The sequence below is a fragment of the Dasypus novemcinctus genome, chromosome 15 (genome assembly GCF_030445035.2).
Source record: "Dasypus novemcinctus isolate mDasNov1 chromosome 15, mDasNov1.1.hap2, whole genome shotgun sequence".
NCBI classification, from domain to species: Eukaryota; Metazoa; Chordata; class Mammalia; order Cingulata; family Dasypodidae; genus Dasypus; species Dasypus novemcinctus.
Window position 1 is genome coordinate 8,142,714 of NC_080687.1, and position 26,392 is coordinate 8,169,105.

Here is a 26,392-nt window from a genome sequence, read left to right on the forward strand (position 1 = left end):
ATAATATAATGAGCAAGAGTCAGCAGACAGAACTGAATCAAATCCAAAAGACTTCATAAGGTATTGGGGTTTTATCAAACACAGATTACAAAATCATTATGTTTAATATATTTTTATAAAGAAAAACTTTAACATGAAAATATTATACAAAAAAGTAAAACAGATTTGAAAAAGCACCAAATAGAACCTCTAGAAATGAAAAATAATTTAAGTGAAGAAGTTAATGGTTAGCATAAATAGCATATTAGACACAGCTCAGTAAAAAAAAATTAGGAAACTAAAAGACAGAGCCCTGAAAATGACATAAAATGTAGCACAAGAAATAAAAATGAAAAATGTAAAACAAAGGTTCATGCCCCTTGCACACATCTAAAGTTCTAATCAGAAATAGAGAGAATGCCAAATAGTCATCTATGACAGAAAGGCCCAACAAATAGTAACGGGATTACAAAAATTAAAAAAAATAAGTCTACTCCTAGACATATCATAGTGAAACTGCAGAACACCAAAAGACAAAGAATTTAAAAGCAGCAGAGAGAAACAACAGATTATCTACAAAGAAACCACAATTAGACTGATGGCAGGTTTCTCAACCCTACAGCAAAAACAGCAGCCAGAACCACCACCAATGTAATGAGAGAAAACACCTGAAACTTAGAATCCTACAAACAACATAACTATCTTTCAAGAGCAAAGTTTACATAAATATCCTTATTATTTTTTAAAGACTTATTTATTTCTCCCCCCTCCCTCCATTGGCTGCTCTCTGTCCATTAGCAAAGGAAAAAAAAAAAAAAAACAGAATTTATCACCTCACTAAAGGAAATCCTAAAGGATGTACTTCAGGAAGAATAAAATGATTCCAGCGGGAAGGTCCAAGAAGTAAGAAGGAATACTGAGCAGACATTGTGAAATATATGTTTAAATATATGATAAAATGATAATATCTAATTAGCAGGATTTTTAAAAAGACAGAAGGAAAATATTGGGCAATAACAGCATATAAGCTGGGAGTGAGCTCATCAGAGTAAAAGTAAGGCCCTTGAGTTTTCAAGATTGATTAGACATTGTTAGGTTATAAGTGCATGTTAAAATATTTTAAATAACTAATAAAGACACAGAGATTGAACTTCCAAAATAGTAGAGGAGAAAAAAAATGGGATTTTTTTTTTTAATCTAAAAAGGCAAGGAAGTTTAAAAAGAAAAAAATGGGCAGGGGGGCATAAAATAAGGTGGCAGAAAGCAATACAAATATATCAGTAATCACAATCAACTTGAGTGTAAATTTGCTTTCTGGTTTAAAGACAAGACTGTCAACCTGGGGGGCAGGGCAGGGGGGAGTGGTGAAGCTACATTCTCTCTGAAAGAGACATATTTAAAAGATAAGAACACAGGGGAAGCGGCTGTGGCTCATCAGTTGGGCTCCCGTCTACCACATGGGAGGCCCTGGGTTCGTGTCCTGGGGCCTCTTTGTGAAGGCAGGCTCACCTACACACTGCAGAGAGCCGCTGAGCTGGGCGCCGCGGACAGCCAACTCAGCAAGGTGACACAACAAAAAGGGAGATAAGTAAAAACACAGAAGGGTGTGCAGCAGCAGCAAGTCAGCTGCATGGGGGGGAGGGGATAAATAAAAATAAAATACAGACACACAGAAGTACGCACAGCAAATGGACACAGAAGAGCAGACAGCAAGCAAGCCCGGGGCGGGGCGGATTAAAAAAAAAAAGGTAACAATACAAAAAGGCTGCAAGAAAAAGAGGTAAATACCAAAAGAAAACCTATTCATGTAAAATAAACTTTAAGGGATATTACTAGAGATAAAGTCACTGAGAAGATTCTTAGTGTACTCAATATAACTTCCTAAACTTACTATTCCATTCTAAACTTGTACCTAGTGTGAGTGTGAAAGCAAGGCATGGCAGTTCCACAAGCAGAAACTGTCAAACCCAAGCCCACCATCGTTATGGGAGCTTTTCACATTCTTCTGTTGGTAAAAGAGAAAATCAAGCAGATAAAATAAAGGGGGGGGGGGGGAAAGGAAAGGAGGGAGGGAGGGAAAAAGGGAGGGAGGAAGACAAAAGATCTAATACCTTCTTTAGTTCAATAGCTATATAGAGAACATTAAAACCCCAAATGAGAGACTCTACACCATTTTCTTTGTTTATAAATACTGAACATGAGCTAGGCCACAGGGCACTCTAAAGATATTTCAAATGAATGTCATCATATGAGCCAGAATACTAAATTAGAAATCAATAATAAAAACATAATAGCAACATATACAAATCTACTAGGTCCACATGAAAAATGTATTTTTTTCAAGTGGGAACAGTAAAAAAAAAACCCTTGTGCAAATGATCATGGGGACACATGCCAAAAATATTCATAGAAGCAAAGATTATACTAGCAAAAACCTGGCAGCGACCTAGAAATCCCCAGCCGGAGAATGGGTAAATAAAACTTGGGGTGCAGTCGTGCAAGGGACCAGTATACAAAGGGTAGATAATATGAGCTGCAGGCACCAACGTCCGTGAGTCTCGACTGCAGAACAATATTCGTCGTACAATTCTGTCTGTATAAGGGATTCTTAACCGGGGGTAGTTCATGAGCCTGACTTGAAAATTCAAAAAAGCATTATTCTTGTGGGAACGTGTTGGTGCAGGTGTGACATATTTATTAAATAATACACAGCTTAGTGTGGACTTAGTAAGGGGTCTGTGGTTTTCACCTGATTGGCAAAGGGGTCCAATGAAACAAAAACGTTAAGAACCCCCGGTCTGTATAAAGTACCAAAGGATGTGAAACTACGTCATATATTAAGAGATACATCTATATTTCATAAAATACAGGAAAAAAAAAAAGATGGGAAAAATAAACAACTCAAAAAAGTGGCGGCTCTAGAGAGCAGGAAAGGGACTAGGAGTGGGAGGAAGGCAACTGGTAATGCCTCTCACAAGCCAGGCGGAGGCTAGACAGGTATTGTCGGTGGATTTTTACACCTTTCACACACGTTAGAAATACTCTTTTGTGAGTATTCCAAGCCTGGGTCTCTATGCTAGAGCTGACTTTCCACTAAAGATACGTAGGCAGACACCAGCTTGCAACTCTCATCCTTTCCTTTTTGTGGAAGCAAAGAACGATTTTTTTAAAAAGTCTGTATCTCCTCAAATACGCTATGTCGTGATTTAAAAATATCCAAGGAGTTGAAAAAGCTCGCACAGGCCCTTTCCACGACTGGAAGGCTGCGGTCGCTGGGCTGGGTTACACGTCGGGCCTTCCATAAACGCCCAGAGCCAGATTCCTGCACCGTGTGAGATACAACACTGTTCTGGGCAGCCAGGCGCACCGACGAACGCAATGCAGGAAGACCTTCCTAAGGATGGTTCAGGAAGGAGTCCTCAGACACCTGCCCCTTGCCCGCAGGGTAACTGGCCGCAGACGTCCACCCATCGCCAAGGGCTGCCTGCTTTGGGCGGACGAGTCCAGAGAGGTGAAAGGACACAAAGGCAAGGCCGAGGCCCCACGAAGGACAGAGGTCCGTCCAATCACATGTTCCGTATGTTTTCAGAAATCCATCTTCGGACCTAGCCACCTAGTTTTTGGGGGCTTTCTCCTTTTTTTTTTTTTTATTAGAGCAAATGTAGGTTGACAGAAGTACCATGCAGAAAGTACAGAGTTCCCATTTAACACACACACACACACACAGTTTTCCCTGTTATTCCATGTTGCATTAGCATGGTACCTTTATTACAATTGATGAAAAGGCATTTTTATAATTATACCATTACCGGTAGTTGACTTTAGGTTTCACTCTTTGCCACCTAGTTTTGGAAATGAAGAATCAAGAAACCCAAGATGCAATGTTTTTCACCGCTCCTTCTCCACCTACATGACTGAAATGAGCTTTAAAGAGAAGAACCAAATTCACTGGGAGCTGTGGAAATTACCTAGGTGGGAGAAGATGGATGTAGGCGGCAGGGAAATGTACTGCTTGGGAATATCAAACACCTTTTATATCAAAAGACGTAAATTCTTGATTATTAAAACTTTTAACCAAACAAAACAGGACATACCTCGTGCTTTAAATCTATTGTAAAGTCGGATTTCAAGGATTCACTCTTTAGCCTCTTTGTAAGCCTAGAAAAAGAAAGAGTTTCATTGTTTGAAAACCTAAAGAAGTGTCAAACAAGAATAATACAGTCTTAGGAGATTCCAGTGTTTGAAAACAGATAAAAATGCAAATTATAAGAAAAAATAAGAGTTGAATTTCCTTGAGGGGAAGGTCTGTGAGGATGCCATCATTTACTGCCTAGGAAGTGAAGGCAAGGTGTGCTGCCAAGTGTGGCAGTCATTATTTCAGTATCTGCAAACAAAACAAAATAATACACGTCTTTAAAAGTAAAAGCCATGAAGTTTATTGACCCTTACACTGAATAATGACATACAGGGGGCAAAAAAGACAGCAAGAAAAGAAAAAGGCTTGTATGACAGAAAAAAAGAGTTGCTACTTCACAGTTTCCTATCATTTATTAATAACCCTAATGAATTATAATTTGTGGAATTTTTTTTTGTGGGGGAAAGCTGTGGTTTGGGGGAAATTAAGTTTTATTTTACTTTTTCAAAATCATTTCCTTGCTTTAAAAGCTTCCATGGCTCATACCACATTACACTAACTAGGAAGGCTATTATTTAAAAAAAAAAAAATTAACAGATGTTGGCAAGGATGTGGAGAAATGGGAACCCTCATATATTGCTGGTGGAAATGTACAATGGCACTGCCACTGTAGAAAACAGTTTAGCAGTTCCTCAAAGACTGAAATATGCAATTACCTTATGGCCCGGCAATCCCACTTCTAGATATATTCCCAAAAGAACTGCAAACAGGAACTCGAATACAAACACTTGCACACCAGTGTTCATAGCAGCATTATTCACAACTGCCAAAGGCAGACACAAGCCACGCGCCCTCCGACGGGGGAATGGATAAGCACAAGGTGGATTATCCGCACAGCGAAATAGCTGTGAAAGGGGACGGCATGCTGATACGGGCCCTGGAGACGTTATGCTCAGAGGAATAAACCACGCAAAAGGACCCATACTGAATGAGTAAATGAAATATCCAGAATAAGCAAATCCATAGAGACGGAAAACAGAATCGAGCTTGCCGGGGGTGGAGGGAAGGAGGTATGGGGAGGTATTGCCTAATGAGTTTCCATCTGGGGCGACGGAAAAGTTTTAATAATGGATGGTAGCGATGGGAGCACAACCTTGTGAATGTAACTAATGCTTTTGTGTTAAAACGGCAAGTATTGTTATATATGTACGTAACCACGTAAAAAAAAACTTAAAATCTTCAATGGCTCCTTTCCCAGGGAGAATCAAGTCCCCAACTCCTCAGTCCAGCCTTAAGGCCCTACTATCCCCCATTCCAGCACCGATTTCTACCCTGGATATAACGCTGTCCGCTTTTCTAACTTCCACGCTATTCACCTGCCTAGCATGCTCCTACCAGACCTTGACTTAGCAAACTTTCCTTCTTCAAGACCAAACTCAAGGGCATGTTCTCTGCAAAACCTTCCAGATTTGCTCACGGGAATATACCGCAGCCTCCTTTTCCCAGAGTAGCAATCCAAGCCCTCTACAGGCACTCAGCACGCATAACGACCCACCGTGCCCGCGTCTCACGGTTCGCTTGGGCACCACACTGCTTTGTGTCACCAGCCTCTCCCCCCAAGCCTGGCCAAAACGAGCTCCCGAAAAATGTCCATTGAGTGAATGACGGCAATATTTTCTTTGAATTCCAAGCTGAATGAGGTAGAACTATATACTTAGCAAGATCATTCCAATACCATTCAGTTCTATATTTGTTACCGGGCAGGAGACTAGATAATCAGTTTCAGTTACAAACCTCCTAATACATTTTTAACTACAAACAAATTACAGTGATTTAAAGGAGTTTTTAATTACATCTTAGCCTGACGGGGCCATAAAAGACTTCTTCAAAAATCCACTTCCAATTAGAAGAAAGGTAAGGAAGGAGGAAGCAGGTTATAATTTATGTGTTGTTAAAAAGCATTTGTCTCACAGCTGATATTAACACAGTTTGGTGGCAGCTAGCTCCAAAAGAAGCCCCATGTAATCTCTGTCAACTTCCTGCTAAATACACGCCCAGAGATTGGTATGAGTGTGCAAGAATGCAGAGAGATGTCATCCTCACAGAATCCCAAGATACATTAAGAGAAGAGAACCTGCAGCCCCCTCCCTGCCCCAAGTGGGCTCTTGTCCAATTCCAATTCGCCGTTGCTAATGAATTCCTTAGCAGCTATTCGGAGTCCAGAGGCTGGCCCGACCCGACTGAGGGACGCACTCACGCCCCACGGTTGGGGAGAGGGTCCCCACTGCTGCCTAGAAGGAGCCAACACTGGCCCTTATTGTCTTCAAACCGAAACCCGATCCAGGATGCAATGGTGCTGTGGACCGTAGCACAGCCGGGAGAGATGGAGAACGAGCTCCGGCAGCAACCACCTGCCCCGGCCCCTCCTGCTTATGGCAACACTGTCTCCTGAATCCAGGTTGAGCTGTCTTTTCTCTCACTTGCATCCAAAAGCATGCCAAAGGACATAATTCGTAATAAAAGGGAGAAATAATAGGAGTTTGGAATTGAAAAAAAAACTGGGACGATCCAATTCTGCAGTTGATGGGGCCAATGGGTATTTTAGAATGCCTTCAGCTCTCAGTATAATACCAATTTCTTTAAGAACAAGGATCTCCTCTTAGAAAACCACTCAGAAGTACCTGTTGGCCACAAGACAGTTGCCATGCTAGATGGGTTATTTCATTTTAATTGATAACTTGTTGCAAAATGAGAAAAAAAATATTTCAAGTCTGAGAAAACAGATACTTTAAACTTGGCACTATAGGAAAGTCTAGATTTTTACTTTTTTTTTTTTTTTTACTGGCAGGGGAAGGGAAAACGGAAGGAAGAAGACTATGGGTATTGAGTAATGGCAAGACTTCTACAGTGGGGCGGTCACTGTTCGTGTGGTGAACAGCAGATGGCACTGAATGAAGGAGGTGTTCTGGGGCTTCTTTCCTCTCATGTCAGAGAAACGGAGGAGGAGCCGGAAATTTGCTGAACTGTGCACAAGGTTAGTTCACAGCCCCACTTCCCTCAGCCTCAATGCCCTACACTCATCCTGCTGCAGTGACATGAGGCCCTCCATCCTCTCCTCCATCTCGATGGAAATAGTCAGCTCAGCCGTGGCCTTGTCATGAAGTAGTTCAAGAACAGGGTCATCAGAGCCTGCCAGCTGTGGGTGGCCCCTGCACCGTATAAATGGTGAGCCCAGAGGGCAGAGGTTCTGTGGCCCAGTTCATGCCTTCATGCCTACGTATCAAGCAGCAGGAGTCGGGCTGCACTGTCCTAGAAGAGGATTCTCACATCCACCTGCTTTAAAAAGAATGTCAAAGGGAAGCAAGAATCAACCTAACTCAGGAAAAAGTGAAAAAATTCAGCATCAAGCGGTCTCCAAGAAAGGCCTGTGCTAGAGGAAAATGGAGAAGGGAAGCGCCCCAGACCACTAGGACCTTCTCCCAGGAGCGGAAGAGAGGAGGGCTGGGGAAGCAGGCGCCGCTGCCCGGGAGGCCCGAGGCGTCCCTGGGCTGCCCCTGGAGGAGCCCTCCTCGGCTCCTGGGCTCCTGGTGGCCCTGGGGGCAGAGGAGGCTGGCTGCACTCACAGCACTTCCCAGGGCAGGCTGCAGCCAAACCTGTTCCTCTCTCAAGGGACTAGGCTGGTTCTCCCGGGAACAAGACAGAAACAGGTTTATGAAGAGTTGAAATCCCCAAGTCAGAAGATCCACAGCCACACGGAACTCCCATGGAGAGGTCACCCAAACCACTCCATGCTCTGAAGCAAGCAGACTGAGAGAGGACCAGTAGATGCCTCTTGCTGATGGGGGGTGGGGGTGGGGTAGGAAGAACCCAGAAGGAAAGTGAAAAAGGCCCTACCTGGGATACATAGCTCACAGTTCTGGGAGTCAAGGCCAAACAAGCATAGCTGAACTGACCCCAAACAAAGGCTGCTGGACACAGTGGGAACAAGAGTGCACTGGGAGTGCCTGTTCTTTAAGCCGCAGCAAACCAAAGTTTGTTTAACTTGAGAATAACTGTGAGCCTTGGCTGCTGGAGGACAGAATGTCTTCTCCTCTCCCCAGGAGAGCAGAGGCAGGTAAAGCAGTAGGGATGAGAAGGGAAAGACGACTAACCCTTCTCGCCTTCCCTTCCCTTCCTTCCCCAGGCTTCAAGAGTGGAGGAGAGAAAGCTTGGTGCAGGCTGGGAGAAGGGCACCTTGACCAGCAGGTTCTTGGGTCAGCGTTCTTAGCTGGAGACAACAAAATGCTCTTTGGCTAGTTTAAGCATAAAGATGCATTTGTTGAGGCACATAGATAACTCAGGTTATATCTGGAAAGTAAAGAGACTTCAGGCTGAGATTCCAAGAGCCACCCCAGGATCCGTACCATAGAAATGAGCCACCAAGGAGCTGTGGCCTCTGCCACCATAAGGAAGCTACTATGTCAGGAAGTACTGTCTCAGCTGCCAATCCCAAAATTACCCTTCTTCTGCCATGACCACGTGAGCCAAAGAGACCCCTGGGCTTTGTCTGTTTCCCCACCTAACTAGGCTCCCAATAAGAATTCTGAATGGTTCATCTACTTGATAGAACCTAAATAAAATAGCCACACCCTAGTGGCAAGGAAGGCTAGAAAACATATGGAATTTTAGTTCCTTTGCTTGTTTGGTGGATTCTACATTGGGAAGGAGGCAATTATCAAATGTGAGGGGCATAATCAAAAAATATTCAAAAGGTTTTGGCCAACCATAATGACAAGGACTTCTTGTGCACTACCTGGGTATATTTACAATAAGCTAAAAGGTTTTTCAAGACCCCAGACCCCAGAGGAGAACATCCAGTATAAGAACTAAGAGAAACCCCTTCATCTTTGAAGCTAGAAAGACCACAACTGCATTATCAGTTCTATTCTATTCCATGCAGGACAAAAACAAAATAATCCATCTGAACTGATCAGACTAAGAGAGGGCCATCAGTAACCTGAGTTTACCGCTTCATCGTTTTTCCTTTTCGCACCTAACAAGTATCATAGTGATCATACACACAAGTATTTAGCTAAGACTACCTATAGTGCCTGCTGGGTAGCTGTCCCTGCTGCCTGCTGAAGTGTCTACACTCAAGTGATCCACCCCCGGCATGTCACGCCTGCGTTTTCTTCCTGCCCATGTAGGTCCATGAGCCACGGTGGAGACATGTACATGAGCCTAGCTCTCAGTGCTGTTGGCTGTCCCGTAGGCTCACGACTTCTGCAGGGGAAGGCGAGGAAGCCCAGAGAGCGTAAGGGATCTGCCTGAGGAGACCAGTCGGCCCGGGGCAGAAACGAGGACGCTGGGGTCCTGGGCCCTTTGTCCAGTTCTTTCCACGTTGTCACACGCCAGAAACTCATTGAAATCCATCAGTTATACCACCCCCACCCCATCAGTTACACCCACCCCCACCCCACCCCACAATGTCAATAAATTCTTACGTGTTCACAAGTGGAATACTAAGGGCCCAGCCAGCAGCAAAGTCTGGATATTTAAAAGCTGTGGGATTTTCAGAAAAGGCATAATGGTGAATTATCGTAGACTCTTCATCATGCAATGCTTTTCCTAAGAACCATTCCTGTTAAAGACATAAAATGTCATTAAAAAAAAAAAACTATTTCAGAGGTAAGACTGAAAACAATGCTTGATCATCAGTTTTAATTAAATATTCTAGGTGACAGCTGGCATGGGTTATATATTTTTACAGAATTAGAACAAAAATAGCATTAACACTAGTATGACACAAAATATAGCCAGATCTTTATACATAAAGGAAGTCAGATAATCAATATGAACAGAATGTTAGTTACCATTGCACCATAAATGTGAAAAGCAGCATTTTGTCAAGTATTCCATATCAATATACTACTAAGGCAAAGAAAACAGTGTTTCCTTACTCCCCACTGAGATTTTCAAAGAACTTGAAAAACTCCTTCCAGCATCAGTGTTCCTCTTATCCATTGATCCACCCAATGAATACTTATTCAGAAAACAGAGTTTACACTGTAGAAGAGTAGACAGAAAATAAGCAAGTAAATAACGTAATTTCAAAGAGTGATTCGAATATGTTATGAGGAAAATAAAACCAGGCAAGTGGGGGACTACCTTGGAAAGAGAACAAAAAAAACTCTTTCTGAGCAAACTGAACTGAGGTTGAAGAATGTCAAGGAGGCAGCTATGCAAAAATCTGGGAAGAGCATTCTAGGCAGCCAATGGCTAAAAACAATACATGTGATAAAGAAAGAAGACAGTGGGGCTGGAGCATCCTGGTGTGGAGAAGCATGGCTCGAGAGCGAGCAAGAGGCAGGGCCCAGAGCAGGATGGGTTTTCTGTGCTGGTGGAAAGGCAGTTAGACTTTGTTCTGAGTATAATGAGAGCCATCCACTTCCGGCCACAACAGAATAGCTTGGATCAGACCTACCCTCCCACCAAAATCAACTGTAAAAGCCAGAGAATTTACAGAAAGCAAATCACTGAAGGCATCAGAAAACAACAGGGGCAGGTGGGACACCAAAGGCTAGGATTCCAGAGATGGAAAGCCAGACCATGTGAGCCCATTTTTACTCCTCTCCCCATCAAGGCATTTGCTGGTTCCCGGAGTCGGGAACAGTGGTGTAGCCACTGGGCACTTCTGCAGTCTCGCTGGCTGAGAAGACAGAGGTTGGCATGGAATGGCCAAAGTGGAAGAGGATCCTGGAAAAGTGAGCCCAAAATTCTGCACATATTTTCCCTCAACTCCTAAGCGATACAAAAGCCAACAGAAATAAACAAGAACAAGTGGAAAGTGGCAGCTGAGAGCGAAGATTTGAACATTCCTGCAGTGCTGGGAGCCCAAGACGGGAATTCAGGAGCTGCTGAGATGAAACAGCTCTAATAAAGACCCCTGGAGCTCCCCGCTGAGGCCCTAGGGGGCGCCACCTCTGGAGGAAGGACAGTTTGAAAACAGATCTCCCCAGACTCGGTTTACAACCCAGAAGAAGATTAAACCATCCTGTAGAAAGATGGCACTGCCCACTGCCTCTTCAAAATAGCTGACATTTAGTCAAAAATTGCCAGCCATGCCAAGAAACAAGACGAGTCCAAATACAAAGAGAAAAAAAATGAAAAATAGAGAGTCACAAATAAACCAGATTTTTCAGCTCTCACATGGTGACTTTCAAATATCTCTGATTAATGTGAAAGAAGTAGATGAAAACACACACAAAAAAACTGACCAAAAAACTAGAATGTATAAACTAGAGTTTATTCTAAAACAAACTCTAAATTCTAGAAATTCTAAAATTGAATAATGCAATAAATGAAGTTAGGAATTCAAAAGGATATTGGACAGAGCGGGAGAGAAAATCGAGCTGGAAAGGAGGTCAGTAAAAAAATAGCTACATTGATGCACAAAAAGAAAATAAAAGAAGAAAATACCGAAAAGAACATAAGAGAAATCCAGGACAAAGTAAAAGGTCTAAATTCATAAAATCGGAAACCCTGAATGGAAGGAGAAAGAGAATGGAACTGAAGCAATACTTGAAGAAAAACTGGGTTAGAATTTTCAAAAACTGACAAAAGTTATCAAGCCATAAATTCAAGAAGATCTATATACTGCAGTCAAGAAAACCACACATAGGCACATAAACAGCTATAAAGCAAAGACAGAAAATCTTACAAGCAGCCAAGTGAGTGGGGCTGGGGAAGGGGAGATGCATTTCTGTCAAAGGAGCAAAAAGAAGATATACAGTTGACTTTTTCAGCAGAAACAATGGAAGCTGAAAGGCAATGGACTGACATCCTTACAGTGATGGCAGACTATTACTGCAACCTAAAGCGTGATACCCAGTGAGAATATCTGAGCTGTAATGGGAAACTGCCAGAAGATCGTGAGCAGGTGACTGATATCTGAATTACAGAGAGACTAGATGAGTAGCTGGCAAGAAAGGAAACCAGGCTCTAATCACAATCAAGGTAAGAGATGAGAGCATAATATTAAACATGGAAGGAAGATGGATGAGAGATGTATTTTGTAGACAGACCCAACCAGATACACCAACATGAGGCTGGGCGAAAAAGAGACACCAATCGTGAATACTGGGTTTTTCATCTGCACACATGAATAGACAGTGATGCCATTTCTGGCATGAGGAAGACCGAAGAGGTTTAACAGTGGCGTTCATTTAGTCTAAACAGGTTGACTTCGACATTCCTGCTAGATAAGGGGGGGCACTAAGCAGGTGGTTTGATATAGTACGAGGAAGAACATAGCTCCCAAGCTCAGTTCCTCTACATTCTGCTCAGATATGACCTGAATGGCAGTCCTTGAATACCTAAATAAATAAGCCCATCCCCAAACCAACCCCCATCCTGCTTATTCTGCTTTATTTTCCCCCCTCATCCTTATCGCCCTCTGACGTATTATATATTTATTTGCATTTTTGTTTATTGCCTATCTCCCCTGCAACAACAATGTCCGCTCTTTGTGGGCAGTGATATTCATTTGATACTGCTGAATCCCAGTATAAATAACACATGATAGATGTTTGATAATTTTTGGTTCAATCAATAGAGCAAGCTCAAGAGAGTGTTAAAAGACATCTCCCCCTAATGAAAACACTAAAGCATGTAATTTAAATCAAGTACCCTCAGTTCCAAAAGTTTCAAACTTTCTCTCTCTCTTACCCTACCATCACCACCACATACCCTATTCCTTAAGAGAAAATAACAGCAGACAGCAAGGTACTATTCCTTAAGAACCCTTCTCTTCTTAGGGTCGTTCCCCAAATATCTCCCAGAGTTCTGGGCAACTCAGCAGCAGGCCATCTTGGACATGCATGGCATATATGAATGTGTATGACACGTATGAACATGTATGAATGCCATTAGTGTAACCGCAGGTTTAGCGTCACAGACCATCTGGTAATTTTCTTCTTGATACTCTGCCTCTGAATATATTAAGTCATTTGCATCAAGACAAATGCCTTCAGCTTGACTCAGAAATTTCAACATCTTTCTTTCAAAAATATCAGTAATAAAGCTGTTTTATTAAACCACTGAAGCTTACCCAATATGATCATCACATTTAAGATACTATGACAATGAAGTTGGTTTGAAGGAAATAAACACCTTCCTCACTAATCTTTCACAGTTACAACTCTTTGTTTCAAACATAATTTTATGAAAAACATGTTTCTATGTTAAATTTCCTAACAACAATATTCAGTTATTAACTAGTACATAAGATCGTTGTTCAATATTTTCATGGGGGAGAGTTATGCTGTAAGTACTGAAAGGAAAAATTAACGTAGAATCTAGGGAAAGAGGTGCTTCCTCATCTTTCTTAATAGCTATGTTTTGTTAAAAGGACAATTATAATCAAGATAAACTTTAACTCAGATGATGTTCTGTTAATAACTCAGAATCACTCTTTACCAACACCTGTGTTTCATCTCTATTAAAAATAATTTTAAAAAGTCAAGATGCTCTAGCAAATGCACACTTATATTAAAAGCATGCTGGGGGAGGGGGGTGGGGGAGTCTTTAAACAGGATACAGCAATTTACAGGAATCACCCAGAAAGACAATTTTATAAAGATTAATTACTTTAATAAAGATTACTTTTTTCCATTTAAATGTATAACAGCATAAATACACATTAGTAAGAATTATTGGGAGATACTGAAGGAAGAAAACACCAGAATTAAACCCTAAAATATTAAATAATCACGATTTTAATGTAGTTTATTCATGTCACTATCAAAGTTAGGCTTGCTTTATACTTTTTTCCTAAAATTTCAAATAGTAGAGGAAAAACCCAAACTGGTTTGAGCTACTTCAGTGTTAGTGTCAAAAGAAATGAAGCATTCCAGATTGTTTTCCCAAATGATAGAGTTCAGAAAAGAGGGAGAAAGCACCCATTTTACCTCTGTTCTGTACTTGCTTTTCATGAACTTGCTTTGAACTTTTAAATTTAACATTCCAATTTTCAATAAAAAGCACAGTGAGTCACCATCTTCTGTACAGAATTAGAGCTATGGGTAATGGAAAAATAATCTCCAGGTGAAATGAACACTGGGAGGAGGTTAAAACTCCTACATGCTAAAAAAGACTGGGGAGTTTTTCTCAAGTCAAAAGGAAACATAAAATCCTAACAAATGTTTTACATAAAACATGGCAAAAAAGTACACAGATGCTGGCTAGCATTGCCGGAAACACTGGATGAGACATATTGATGACGTTTTCTTTGGAGGAATTATTGTTTTAACCTAATGGTCTCTCATCCAATTACATCTGTGCCTTCCTTCCCAGAAATCAAAGGCATGAAGAGAGCTGCTCATGAGTCCTTCCAGCATTTAAAGATAATTGGAACGTGTGGTTTGTGTTACCGTAACAAACATTCTAGTGTTCGAGAAATCACTCTGATGAACGCTGTTGCCTGCTTTTTGCATCAACAGCAAAATCCACGCAGACACCTAGACGTTCACCTTCCATTCCCCATATCCCCCCCAGAATCGGATTCATTTCTGGAGAGGGACTTAGTACACAGGTGGGGCAAGTTTCTAGGGGTATCAGAAATGGCTCAGTTCTGCTTATCCAAAATTTAAAGAGCAGCAAAAAGCCAGCAGGCTGTAAGGTGGGCTTTCCCAACAGAAACGCTGGCTGACACGCATCACAGCCCCAAGACCTGCCCAAAAAGCTGTTCCTCTGCCTGGAACACTCGTCTCTCCCGCTGCCTCTGACGCATCCTACAGAACTCAGATCAAAGGCCACCACCTGCAGTGGTCAGCAGGCCCTGCTACGGGCTTCTCGCAGCACCCCGTGCTGCCCCTAGTATATGGTGCCACACTTTCAACCGTAATTGCTTCTTTCACCATCATCTCCCCCTGCTCATTCTGTACGAGGCAGGCAGGCAGGACCCATGGGTTTGGTCTGGCCCCTGCCACCCAGTGCTTGGTACACTATAAATACTAATTACATAAAATAATATGTAGCTCTCTTCTAGTAAGGAGAAATCACTAATTGAAGCTTATTTCCAGGGTAAACTGTTTCTGAACCTTAAGTTATAGTTTTTTAACTCTGAAATTGCTAACACATAAAAATAGACTTTCTCATTTCAAATTGGCTCATTATAGGTTCCATACCTCTGTAAGTTACAAACCTCAGAGAGAATTGTTTAATTGGAAGGAGTTTACAGAGGAAGAGTTATAATGCAGTCTCCAGATATTGAACTTTTATTTCACTCTTTTTAATGATTGGAATTTTAAATAGTTTTTATTAGCTTCAGGAACCTCTTAATCAAAATCAAATCTTCTTTTAAACATTTCCTCCAAAGAATAAATATTGGCACTGAAATTTTATTTCACCTTAGATGGATCATATCTTCTGAGTACTTCTAAGAGTTTGGGAATTCTTATTCTTGTCTCTTCTTCACAGAAGAAAATCCATGATGAATTTCTGCTGTATGTTAGAGAAAAGCTGACAAAAAAAAAAAAGTTAGAGTAATCATTTCTGTAACATGAGATTATAATAAGACTTAAAATTCATAAGTAGGAAATGGATGAAGGGCATAGAGAATGACAAGAAATCTAGATTCTCCCCCGTTTTTCTTTAAAGAATAGCATTTCAGCTCTCAGGCAAGCCAGAAAGGAATGGCTTACAAAAGAGAGTTCTTAAAATTAATTCTCTCCATAATAACAGCCATTCAGAAGACAGACAAAATTCAAATATCAACTTGAGGCATTTCGTCTCTCTTTGAAGAAAGAAACATATTTTAAAAAGAAATGCTGTTCATTTCAAAGCATCCATCATCAAGAAGTGCGGTTCAAGCAGCACTCATAAGAAGTAAAGTTCAAATTCCCTCACTCACTGACCCTGAGCAAGCCCCCGCTCTCGGCGGAAGGCGTTCGGGACAAATACCACGGATTTACAATTCACGTTTGCACGTACTGCAGCAGCAACGGCAGAATGGTCCACGCGCCTTCCTGCTTGACCAGCTGATGAGTAAGAGCAACTCGGGGCGGTTCCTGCCAAAAAGATTTCCAAAGAAGAGAAATAAATAAAAACGCAATAGGACCACTCCAATGGGGGGGGACCTACTCGATTTAAAATGCAGGCATTTTTACAGACATGCCACTCCTTAGCTCTAGTTCTCTTTAGGAACTAACAAACTCAGCAGTTCAGCTGAATCCACAGACCCTTGGCACTAGCCAGGCTATGCAAGAGTGACAGTCCCAGGGAGTGGCTTGCAGAGCCCACCTGAAATCTGCAGATTTGTGAGGGCGACTGGCAGGAAACAGCCCCGGGGAAGCAGCGGGCATCCCGAAGGCACCAAAACAGGTTTAATTTTATACATTTAATTTTATATACAGCATATGTAACAAGTGAGACAAAACACTTGGCTAAAACAGAGGAATAAAATCCAGTTTTACTCATGCAAAAAAGTCATTTTTAAAGAGCCCTAAAAACACCAAAACACCATGCTAATGAAAGGTTTTTGGTCTAAATACTGGAAATATGATCCCTAACTCTGAAAGTTATAAAAGAACTAGCATTAACAAAGTAATTTCCAAATCTGTAAACATAGGAGGAATTAAGATTCAGATGTTTGCATACATATACAGAGAGATGAATATTTTTAAGCCTATGAATGTTTTCTTTAAGGTAAAGTACTACTCAATATATTTCAAGTAATTACAAGGCAAAAGTCTCTCAGAAATTTATACTTGAAGAATCTCACCCCCCGAATCAATTTTAGTATATCCTGTGTTTTATACTAACCACAAAAATGTATCCTGGTAAATGTTACAGGCAAAAGAATTTAAGAAAAAGTGACTAAATATTTGAAATATTACACACTGATATAGATTGTACACCAGCTTAAAAGTTCATATAAATGTATTATATCAGTTCTCCCTGTGGGCGGCACCACTCCCAGGCAGGCTGCACTTTCTTTTGCGCTGGGCGGCTCTCCTTACGGGGCACACTCCTTGCACGTGGGGCTCCCCTAGGCGGGGGACACCCCTGCATGGCAGGGCACTCCTTGCGCGCATCAGCACTGCACATGGGCCAGCTCCACATGGGTCAAGGAGGCCTGGGGTTTGAACCGCAGACCTCCCATGTGGTAGATGGACGCCCTAACCACTGCACCAAGTCCACTTTCCATATGTTCTCTCTCTTACCACCACAAGATTTAGACCATTTCACAAGCTTGTAAGCACTTTTACATACAAAGTAATTACAAATTAATAACTACTTGGATGAATGCATGATTAAGAGTTGTAGAATGAAAAGTCAAGGGGAAGTAAGATAATGTGACATTAACGTGACCAATAGCCATTAGAAATACAAGGTACGGTGAAGTCACAGATGTAGCAGCAGCCAGCTGTCATCAATCTAAATGATGTGCATTCACCAAGCAATGCTACTATTACAAACTAAAGGTCACGCAAAATTCTATCAGTAATGAGATAATGCCATGACAGTTTAAAAGGCTGGCTAAAAGTTCAAATGATGAAATGTGGGTAAATGAGGGAAAAGGGAAAGAAAATTGAAAGTTGGCACAGTACTTTAAACCTCCATGTCAATTCTATTTGTCTCTTTGAACCAAAATCTCTCTCTTTCTCCACAATCAGCAGCTACTGATATCATCATAAGCACTTTGAAGTCAGAAAGCCGATTGGCCTTCCAGGCAGTGCGCCTGTGAACACACCTGTTATTGAGGCAAGTATTCATATTTCAAGTGGTTAAATTAAGGACAAATGTATTCCCAACACTCTAATTCATTAGCTGGTTCTTCTACATATTTGTCATCTTTCGAGAAAGGAGTTTGATTCTCGTGTCATAGCAAGGCATTCTAAAGATGTTGAGAAAGCCCGTGATTTCTAGAAATGGAGGGGGAAAATCATTAAAAATTTATATCTAGAAATACTAATGGCAAGAACGAAAAAGCCAGCATTGAACATGGATTGAAACAGATGGATCTTTAAGATATTATAAATAACTTTAATTATTTGGCAAATCTGGTTTTGAACTACAGGCTGCTGGCCTCTGCCCCTGGTCGATGGATGGTTTGCCAATACCTGGAAGGTGCCCAGGCCTTAATTTAACCTATAAACCGTATAGGTTTATATGGGGTTTGGGTCTAATTCAGTCTAAATATTCAGATCAAGTGCTAGAATAGAAAACAAAAGCCAGCACACTTGTTTAGTATTAGGCAAAAGTTCTAAAAGATTGAATCCTGTTTTAAGGCTGATTCCAGTTCCACTTAGTATTTCCAAACTCCAATTATTATATAGTTCTTAGGCACTGAACTGAGTTTTTAAACCAACACATAAATTATGATGAAAACTGACATGTTTACTGTTATAATCTCTTCCATAAGAGATAGATAATCTTAGGAAGATGATAAGAGAGATAGGTTGTTTGGAACTATATCCGACAGATTTACTAGCCTTTAGAAATCTAGGCTTCATTTATGGCTCGGTAGATTATATCTGATGCTCTAGTAACATACCTTCCAGGAATCTGGGTCTCTATTTAAAGGAAATATTTTTCCAGATAACTGGCTTCATTATTAACTGTCCTTGCCTCACAACAGAAAATATTACCTCATTATTTATAAATATTATTTTATAACCCTATTTACTTTGAAATGCACTGCTAAGTACATTTTTATAGCTCCTATAACTCTGTTTTGACTAATCAGTCACTGACGAAAGGCAGAGGATTTCTGGAGCCAGGGCACCTCTGTCCGTGGCCTGGCTCCATCTCTTGCAGCTGCGTGGCCTCGCGCAAGTTCTGTCACCCACCTGCGGCTCGGCTGGCACAGGCCTGGGATTCTGAACTGCTCCTACTCTCCAAGCCGAGAACCAATAAATGCCTGCTGCTTTGGCCAACCCATTGTACAGTACGCATTTTAGCAGCGGGCCATGAAGAAGCGGCGTTATTATTGATGATTTTACGTTGTTGAGCAACTACTCCGAACCACGTACACGGCTGGGAAAGGCCAGCAGAGTCCCTGCCCCTTGAATCTCAGGCTCCAAGGCGGAGACACGCAACAAACCAAGGCACACCTCAGGGAAGAGCAGGGGCAAAGGCCGTGAAGCACGTGCCACAGAAACAAGGCCACGGAAAGCGGGAGAAGGAGCAGGAGGGCTCGGGCGATGGCGTTTCCTGACCGGCCACACCATGCCCAACGCACTGGCTACCCCAGTGTTCCTGGCCACTTGCGGGCAGGGGGCACGGATGGCAGGCTTCGGAGCCAGGCAGAGCCGAGACACGACCCTGGCCCCACGTTCCAGGGCTGCGGGCAGGCGCCAGTCACCCCCCCAGCCTCGGGTTCCTCTCTGCAAATGAGAATAACAGTAACCCTTTCTCAGGGCGAAATGAGCTTGATTCGCGCCAACCATGTGGGGCTTCCAGCTCTCTGCCCTGCTCCAGAGCAGGGAGCAGCCGGCGCAGTGCTCGGCCACACCGACCTCCCCAGCCTGAAGCAGCAGCTCGGTTTCGAGGGTCCACCCACTGATGGGAACCACGACATGTGGCTCATTGCCTCAGTCACCAGTCCTCCAGCTGCCCGAGGCAGGAGCCCCCTAAGTGCTCACTGCTTCTTCAAGGCGTAGTTCAAAGGCCAGCCACGAGGGCTTCGCTGGACGCACCAGGCAGGCCTGGGGCTTCCTCGGCGAGGTGTCCACAGCGCGAGCCCGGGCTGCCTGCGCACGGCGACAGAAGTCGCTTCCCCGCAGCCCGCACCTCCCGGAGGTGGGCACCGCTCCAGCTCAGGACAGAGGGTCAGGTGTCCCGGCTCAGGGCAGAGGCTCAGGTGATCCCAGCTCAGGACAGAGGCTCAGGTGTCCCGGCTCAAGATAGAGGCTCAGGTGTCCAGGCTCAGGACAGAGGGTCAGGTGTCCCGGCTCAGGACAGAGGCTCAGGTGTCCTGGTTCAGGACAGAGGGTCAGATGAACCCTCCTCTATGGGACGCAGCGCAACTGGCCCTCCACCCCCCCCCCCCCCCCCCCCGTTCTTTGCACTGCTGGGGCCTCGTGCCCAGGCCCCTCCAAAGAAAATGCTAGAGATTTACTAAATGAGTGGATGACTAATTCTCGTTCAACAGCAAGGTAATAGTCTCCAGTGTAATCAGTGTGACTACTTAACATCTATCAATTATTACCAATCGTGAAATTTGAGTAAGTGATTAAGCATCCAATTTCATTCACCTGAACAAAGTTTCATGCTAGCATCAAAGAACGGTAGCGATAAATCACACCCAGGACTCTGAAAACTCACCTTTTAATGAGGTGCCTCGCACTGTCTCTCTGCCAATAAAAAAAGTCTATAAATAGGAAGCACACGGCCACCTTTCTCAAGCTTCTTCACACTCATCTATGAAAGCTTTGCTTGCTTTCCTGGTGTCCCTTATAGAAATGAGGTGTTTAAAACTAATGAGCCAAGGCCTGACTGTTCTCAAGAAAACAGTGATCTCCGAAACTTTCTACAAAAAAGCAAAGAAGTAATTAATTGGTAAGGCCGAGATTCTGCCAGGTTTTAAATAAAGGTCATAGTGGCACCGCAGGAGGAAACAAAATTAGAAAGAGCTGTTCTCTGCAAGAGCTCGGGGCAGGCCTCGGTCTAAGCAGCTGGTCTGCCCCATGCAGCTCAAAGCAGAAAACATCACCCAACATCAGCTGGCACCCAACAAGCTCCTTCTAAGCACCCATACTTCTTTTTTCCCAGTGTTTAAAAAAAAAATGCAACGGTGAAACCACAATTTAGTCGGGGTTCTGCCCCTGTCTTAGCTCATTCCAAACTCTGCCCTCCCCTCTCTCCTAGGACTCCTTCCCCCAGGGCTTATTCCCCTGTTGTCAGTCCCGAACAGAGCCCCTGGCCAGGTGTGCTTCGTTAATGTTTATGCTCTCAGGTCTTCAAAATGGGACGTGAATCCTTGTTTTAGTAGAAATCACCAAAAACAACACATTTGTGTTTTACCTTTTCTCCTTCAGACATGAATGGTTGTTTCCAAATTAATTTTACCTTTGAATCCCTCTGGAGAGCAAGGGTGGTTTCCGTAACTCCAGGCAAGTCTTCCTACTTGGCCTACTTCTGAGGCGACAGTAAAAGTTGTCTCAGTGTAGGATCCCATTGTCACCCACATTCCGGAAGGAAAAGAAAAAGGGCTCTCAAATGAGAGCCTCTCCACAGCATAAACAAGACAGCCCCAGGGGGCCTTCCCAGAGACCGGGCTGTGTGTTCCCCTTCTGTGATTTCACATAAACACCCACACAGGAAGGGATTTTTTACGTTCAAAACTGAAGTCAAATCACCACTGTTGCCCAGGTGCGGTGCACACAGCAGGCATTTAAAAAGAAGTGACCCCAAGAGCCTGCTCAGCCGTGAGCCCATTGTACAAACTCGCCCGGGGGTTCCATCAGCCTCACCCGCACTTTTGTTTTTTGTTCATGTGCATCTTTATTTTTTTAAAGATTTATTTTTTACTTCTCTCCCCTACCCCGCCGTCCCCCCCCCAATTGTTTGCTCTGTGTCCATTCGCTGTGTGTTCTTCTGTGACCGCTTCCATCCTTATCAGCAGCACAGGAATCTGTGTTTCTGTGGCGTCATCTTGTGTCAGCTCTCCGTGTGTGCGGAGCCATTCCTGGGCAGGCTGCACTTTCTTTCGTACTGGGCGGCTCTCCTTATGGGGCGCACTCCTTGCCTGTGGGGCTCCCCTATGCGGGGGACACCCCTGCATGGCAAGGCACTCCTTGCGCATCAGCACTGCACATGGGTCAGCTCCACACGGGTCAAGGAGGTCCGGGGTTTGAACCGCGGACCTCCCATGTGGTAGGCGGACGCCCTAACCACTGGGCGAAGTCTGTTTCCCAGCCTCCTTCCCTCTTTGGCATCACAGCTTTGCATGAATGATTAGCAGGGCACGAACTCGTGTTTTTAGATTCCTTTACTTCCTCAACAGCATCATATGTGCATCATATATCTCACAAGGGCCCTATGTTTTGTCTACAGCATCCTTTTTCATTCAAAAGTACCAACATAACTATAGACACCCAATCAATACATATTTCCTGAGTAATATACTTTGTGCTTCTAATCTCTGCCTAATGATATAATCTCTGCCTAATGACACTATGGAATAGGTAACATCTACCTTAGATGTAATTCAAAGGACTAGAATTTGTTTCATAATTCCTTTCTCTCCTTTTGCTCCAGTGCATTCTAGAATGTTACTCTGCACACAGAGGAGTACTTGGTAAAATCTGCTGACTTCTTTTTTTTTTTTTTTTTTAAGATTTATTTATTTATTTAATTTCCCCCCCTCCCCTGGTTGTCTGTTCTTGGTGTCTATTTGCTGCGTCTTGTTTCTTTGTCCACTTCTGTTGTCGTCAGCGGCACGGGAAGTGTGGGCGGCGCCATTCCTGGGCAGGCTGCTCTTTCTTTTCACGCTGGGCGGCTTTCCTCACGGGCGCACTCCTTGCACGTGGGGCTCCCCCACGCGGGGGACACCCCTGCGTGGCAGGGCACTCCTTGCGCGCATCAGCACTGCGCATGGCCAGCTCCACACGGGTCAAGGAGGCCGGGGGTTTGAACCACGGACCTCCCATATGGTAGACGGATGCCCTAACCACTGGGCCAAAGTCCGTTTCCCTCTGCTGACTTCTGATTAGAAGAAACATATCACTGTAAACATCAAGACTATTACAAACTGCATTATAAGTCTCAAAATGGCAAATGAGAATGACCCAAAGTAGTCTAGAAAACAAGGAAAAGAGCTTCATCACTCTAGTAAACAACTCCAAGTACGGAATTAAATTTCAGAAAGAAATCTACTGTGGCCTCCTGTTTTTATAGTCACACAGCAAGGAGGAAAAATGTTTTTGTTTTTAATAAGAACACATTTTAGCACCTTGAGGCAAAGCAGGCCTTGGTAACGACTTCCCGGAGCAAAGAGACTAGCTAGAAGCAGATGCATAATCACAGGCACCATTAAATTTTTGCACCTTAGTTTTTGGCAGACTTTGCATTCAAGCACAACCTGACAGGAGTAATGAATAAACAGCAGTTCTAGACATCTGGTATGGTGGGAGGAATGGAAATGGACTATTTTGGGCTATTAGATAAATATTCACATGGTAAACTCACTGCTGATCCCTCCCTCACCAAGCAGCTTTGGTAAAAGCTCACGGTGGGGAAATCTACCCGGAAAACCAAAAGTTCAGGCTGAAGACGTGACAGCTCGGCTCCTGAAGACATGACAGCTCGGCTCCCCGGCGACACGTGGGCCCACAGGTCCAGCTGCATCCGCGCACAGCGAGCCGGCCGTGGGGTGGGACCCTCCTGCGGGAGCCAGCAGGCTGGCCCGGCGGGCGGGGACAGGACTGCCCCTGGCGCTTCCTTTCTCAGCTCCCCTGGCTGACCTTCTGAAGGGCATGCTCTCTCCAGAAAACGGCCTTCTCAAGAAAACGGCCACTTCCTAAGAGAGGTTCCTGTTAGGTTTTAACTGGGGAGCGATCTGTCTCTTCAAGGAGAGCCTGTCCTCCTGCGCTTTCAGCACTGAAGGCTCAAAGTCCCTATTACCTCTCTACTTCCAGGTAGATCCACGCCGGGCTATCACGACCGCCCCCACGGGCTGGCTGCAGACCCTGTTTCAGGCGTCAACAACTGTGTGGCTCTCTAAAGTGTTATCCATGGAAGAAACTTGGCTTTTACTCACGAGTGGCATAAAAAACTTCTATAAAGAAAAAAAAAAGCATCAAGTACAATTGCAAACTAGAAACTGTTTCTAGTCATTTCAACTACCAAAAGATTTGTTCATCCAAATATTAAATTACCTAAGCCATAACGGCACATTCTGGGTCTTGTGAGCAAATTAAGTCCACGTGTTAACCTTTTGTCCAGCTAACTACTTCAGTACTCAAGAGCTGACTTTCAGCAAAGGGAAAAATTCCAAGAACAAACTATCTTAGCATTAAAGGGAGGTCTCCTTGTGGCTTCAGTCTAGACCCTACTATCCCAGAACGCAATGCTGGGGGCGGGCCTTATTGCTTAATGAGATTGTTCAATTATGGGTCTTTAACTGTAAAACCAATCTCGCCACCTAGTGGCAGTTAAGCCACTAACGAACAGGTTGTCTAAGCTGCAACTGTGAAATGTAAAGCACAATGAAAATTCAGACTAGCACACTGAAACTAAATATAAGCACAGAGCAAAGCACCAGAACACTTAAGTACTTTAGAGAAATGGGGCAGTTCCCGAAGTCTCAGAAGCCGAGAGGAAAGTGAAAGCCGTCTGCCTGCCTGCTGGGTGGTGGGCAGCACGCGAGGAGGAGGAGCAGGGGGAGCCGCGGAGGTCTTGCTGCCTCTGGACCAGAGGGCAGGGCACACGCTTTGACAGACGCACAGGGGAGCCCATGAGAAATACCAGCCAACGGCCCAGAAAAGAGGTACCTGCAGATAAAAAACCTCCCGGGGACCCAAGCTGCCAGAAAGACCCGGGGGCGTCTGCCGAAATAAAAATAGCTGGAGTGGATGTGGCTCGAGCAGCTGAGTGCTCGCCTCCCACAGGGACGCACCTCCTAAAGAAGACAAACAACGAGCAAACAGCAAGCAGAAGAGGAAAAGAACGAGCAATGAGCAAACGAGCAAAATAACAGTAATGATAATAATGACGACAATAACAATAATAGCTGCAGCAGCAAAAAAGCTCCGGGGCGCAAGTGGGAGGTGGGAGGAGCCAGGAGACACCCCGTCAAACGGACAGTCCCGACACTTCCCCCACTTCTGCTGAGGGACAGCCTGACACCGTCCCTCCTGGGCGCGCCGTGTCCTTGGGGCCCCTGTCATGCCGCCTGGTGCTTCTTCCTGTGTCTCTGCACTGCTGAGAGGGCCGCTCTTGCCCGGCCCGCCCCAACGCCACATCCCCCAGAGCCCGCTGCTGCTCCTGGGCCCCCCGAGGGTTCGCCTGCCACCTTTACACGCTGCCGACCCCAAACCTGCCATGCTCCGGCCCAGCCCCTCCTCGAGCACGAAAAAGCCGCGGCCCCCGCTGCTGACAGCTCATCTCCAACCTGACCTACACCGAAACCTGGCCCTGCCACCTTTGCGCCTCCGTCCTGGGAGCCAGCCAGGACCCCTGGAGCAGGCAGCCACCCCCTCCAGGCCGGGCACCGGCCCCTGCCCGGCCCGGGCCAGCAGCCACCTGCAGGCCACTCTGGTAGCGATGTCCAAGGCTCGGAATCAGGCCACTGTCCTGGCTCCCTTAGTGACCGGTCACCGGAGTGACGGCGTCAAAGGCTAAGCAGAGCCTCCTGCTAACAGCAGCTTTTCCTCCAGCGGCTGCGTTCAGTGCCAGGGCCGGGGACGCTGACCCTGCCTTGGAGGGCAAAGAAGCATCGCTCCAAATGCCAGGACGGGGCGATGCAGCCGCTCCTGACGGCGGGGTCCCGTTAGCTGAGCGCTCGGTATCCGAGTTGGACATAAAGGTTACACATCATGTCCGAGTGCCCCGGCCACTTACGAGCCTTGTCCCCGACACCTTGCCCGGCAGGCCTGGAGGATCTCCCTCCCTTTTTTAGTCCCCTCGGCTGCTCAAGCCAACCCCAGGCAACAGTTTGGCCCGAACAGTGGGAACTCATCCGCTTACAGCTTTGAGGCAGAGGCAGTCCAAGCCGAGCACCCTGCAAGGAGCACTCTCGCCCTGACGATGGCCCCCCGGGGCTGGCCGCTGGCAACGCCCACTCCTTAGCTGGCCACACAGCGGGCACATGGTGGTCTCCGCCGGCCCCCCCTCCCCGGGGCACCACTGGCCTCGGGCTCCGGCTGTTCCCTCTCCAGCTCCCTGAACTTCACTCGGCCTAAGGACCCCAGCGACAGGTTCAAGGTCCACCCCAACAGGGCGGGCCCCGCCCGCGCCAGAGCAACAGGTCAGGAGGCCCCAGGGACGCGGACCGGGCTGGCCCGGGGTCAGGAGCGTCCTCTGGGGTACAAGCGGCTCCGAACCGCCTCCCCACCCATCCCAGCGGTCCCCTGCCAGGGTCACTGGTGCCGGCTCACGGCAAAGGGGAGCCTCGGCTCTTGCCCGGGTTGTGGAATTCCCTGAGGCTGACTGGAGGGATCCTGGCCAAGTCCTGAGGTCACTCGCAAAGAGGCTGGCGCACGGAGGCCCCTTCCGGCCGGGTCAGACTCTAAGAGCTCCACGTGGCCCTGGCGAGCGGGATGTGGCCACCGGTGCCCGCCCGGGAGGGCCCGG

General features: G+C 45.0%; 1 protein-coding gene across 5 annotated transcripts in view; it reads right to left on the reverse strand.

Annotated features, from left to right (window-relative positions):
* The window catches only part of B3GLCT (beta 3-glucosyltransferase), a 147,384-nt gene that overhangs the window by 85,593 nt on the left and 35,399 nt on the right, over nucleotides 1-26,392 (reverse strand). For 4 of the 5 annotated variants that reach the window (XM_058276992.2, XM_058276988.2, XM_058276993.2 and 1 more), the window contains exons 5-8: nucleotides 16,085-16,161; nucleotides 15,502-15,613; nucleotides 9,598-9,734; nucleotides 4,074-4,137 (exon numbers count right to left, since the gene is read on the reverse strand). In XM_058276992.2, coding sequence (XP_058132975.1) covers nucleotides 4,074-4,137; nucleotides 9,598-9,734; nucleotides 15,502-15,613; nucleotides 16,085-16,161 — 390 coding nt within the window. Of the gene's footprint in view, nucleotides 1-4,073; nucleotides 4,138-9,597; nucleotides 9,735-15,501; nucleotides 15,614-16,084; nucleotides 16,162-25,786; nucleotides 25,998-26,392 lie in introns of those variants that run through there. The other variant, XM_058276990.2, reaches the window with a different exon arrangement.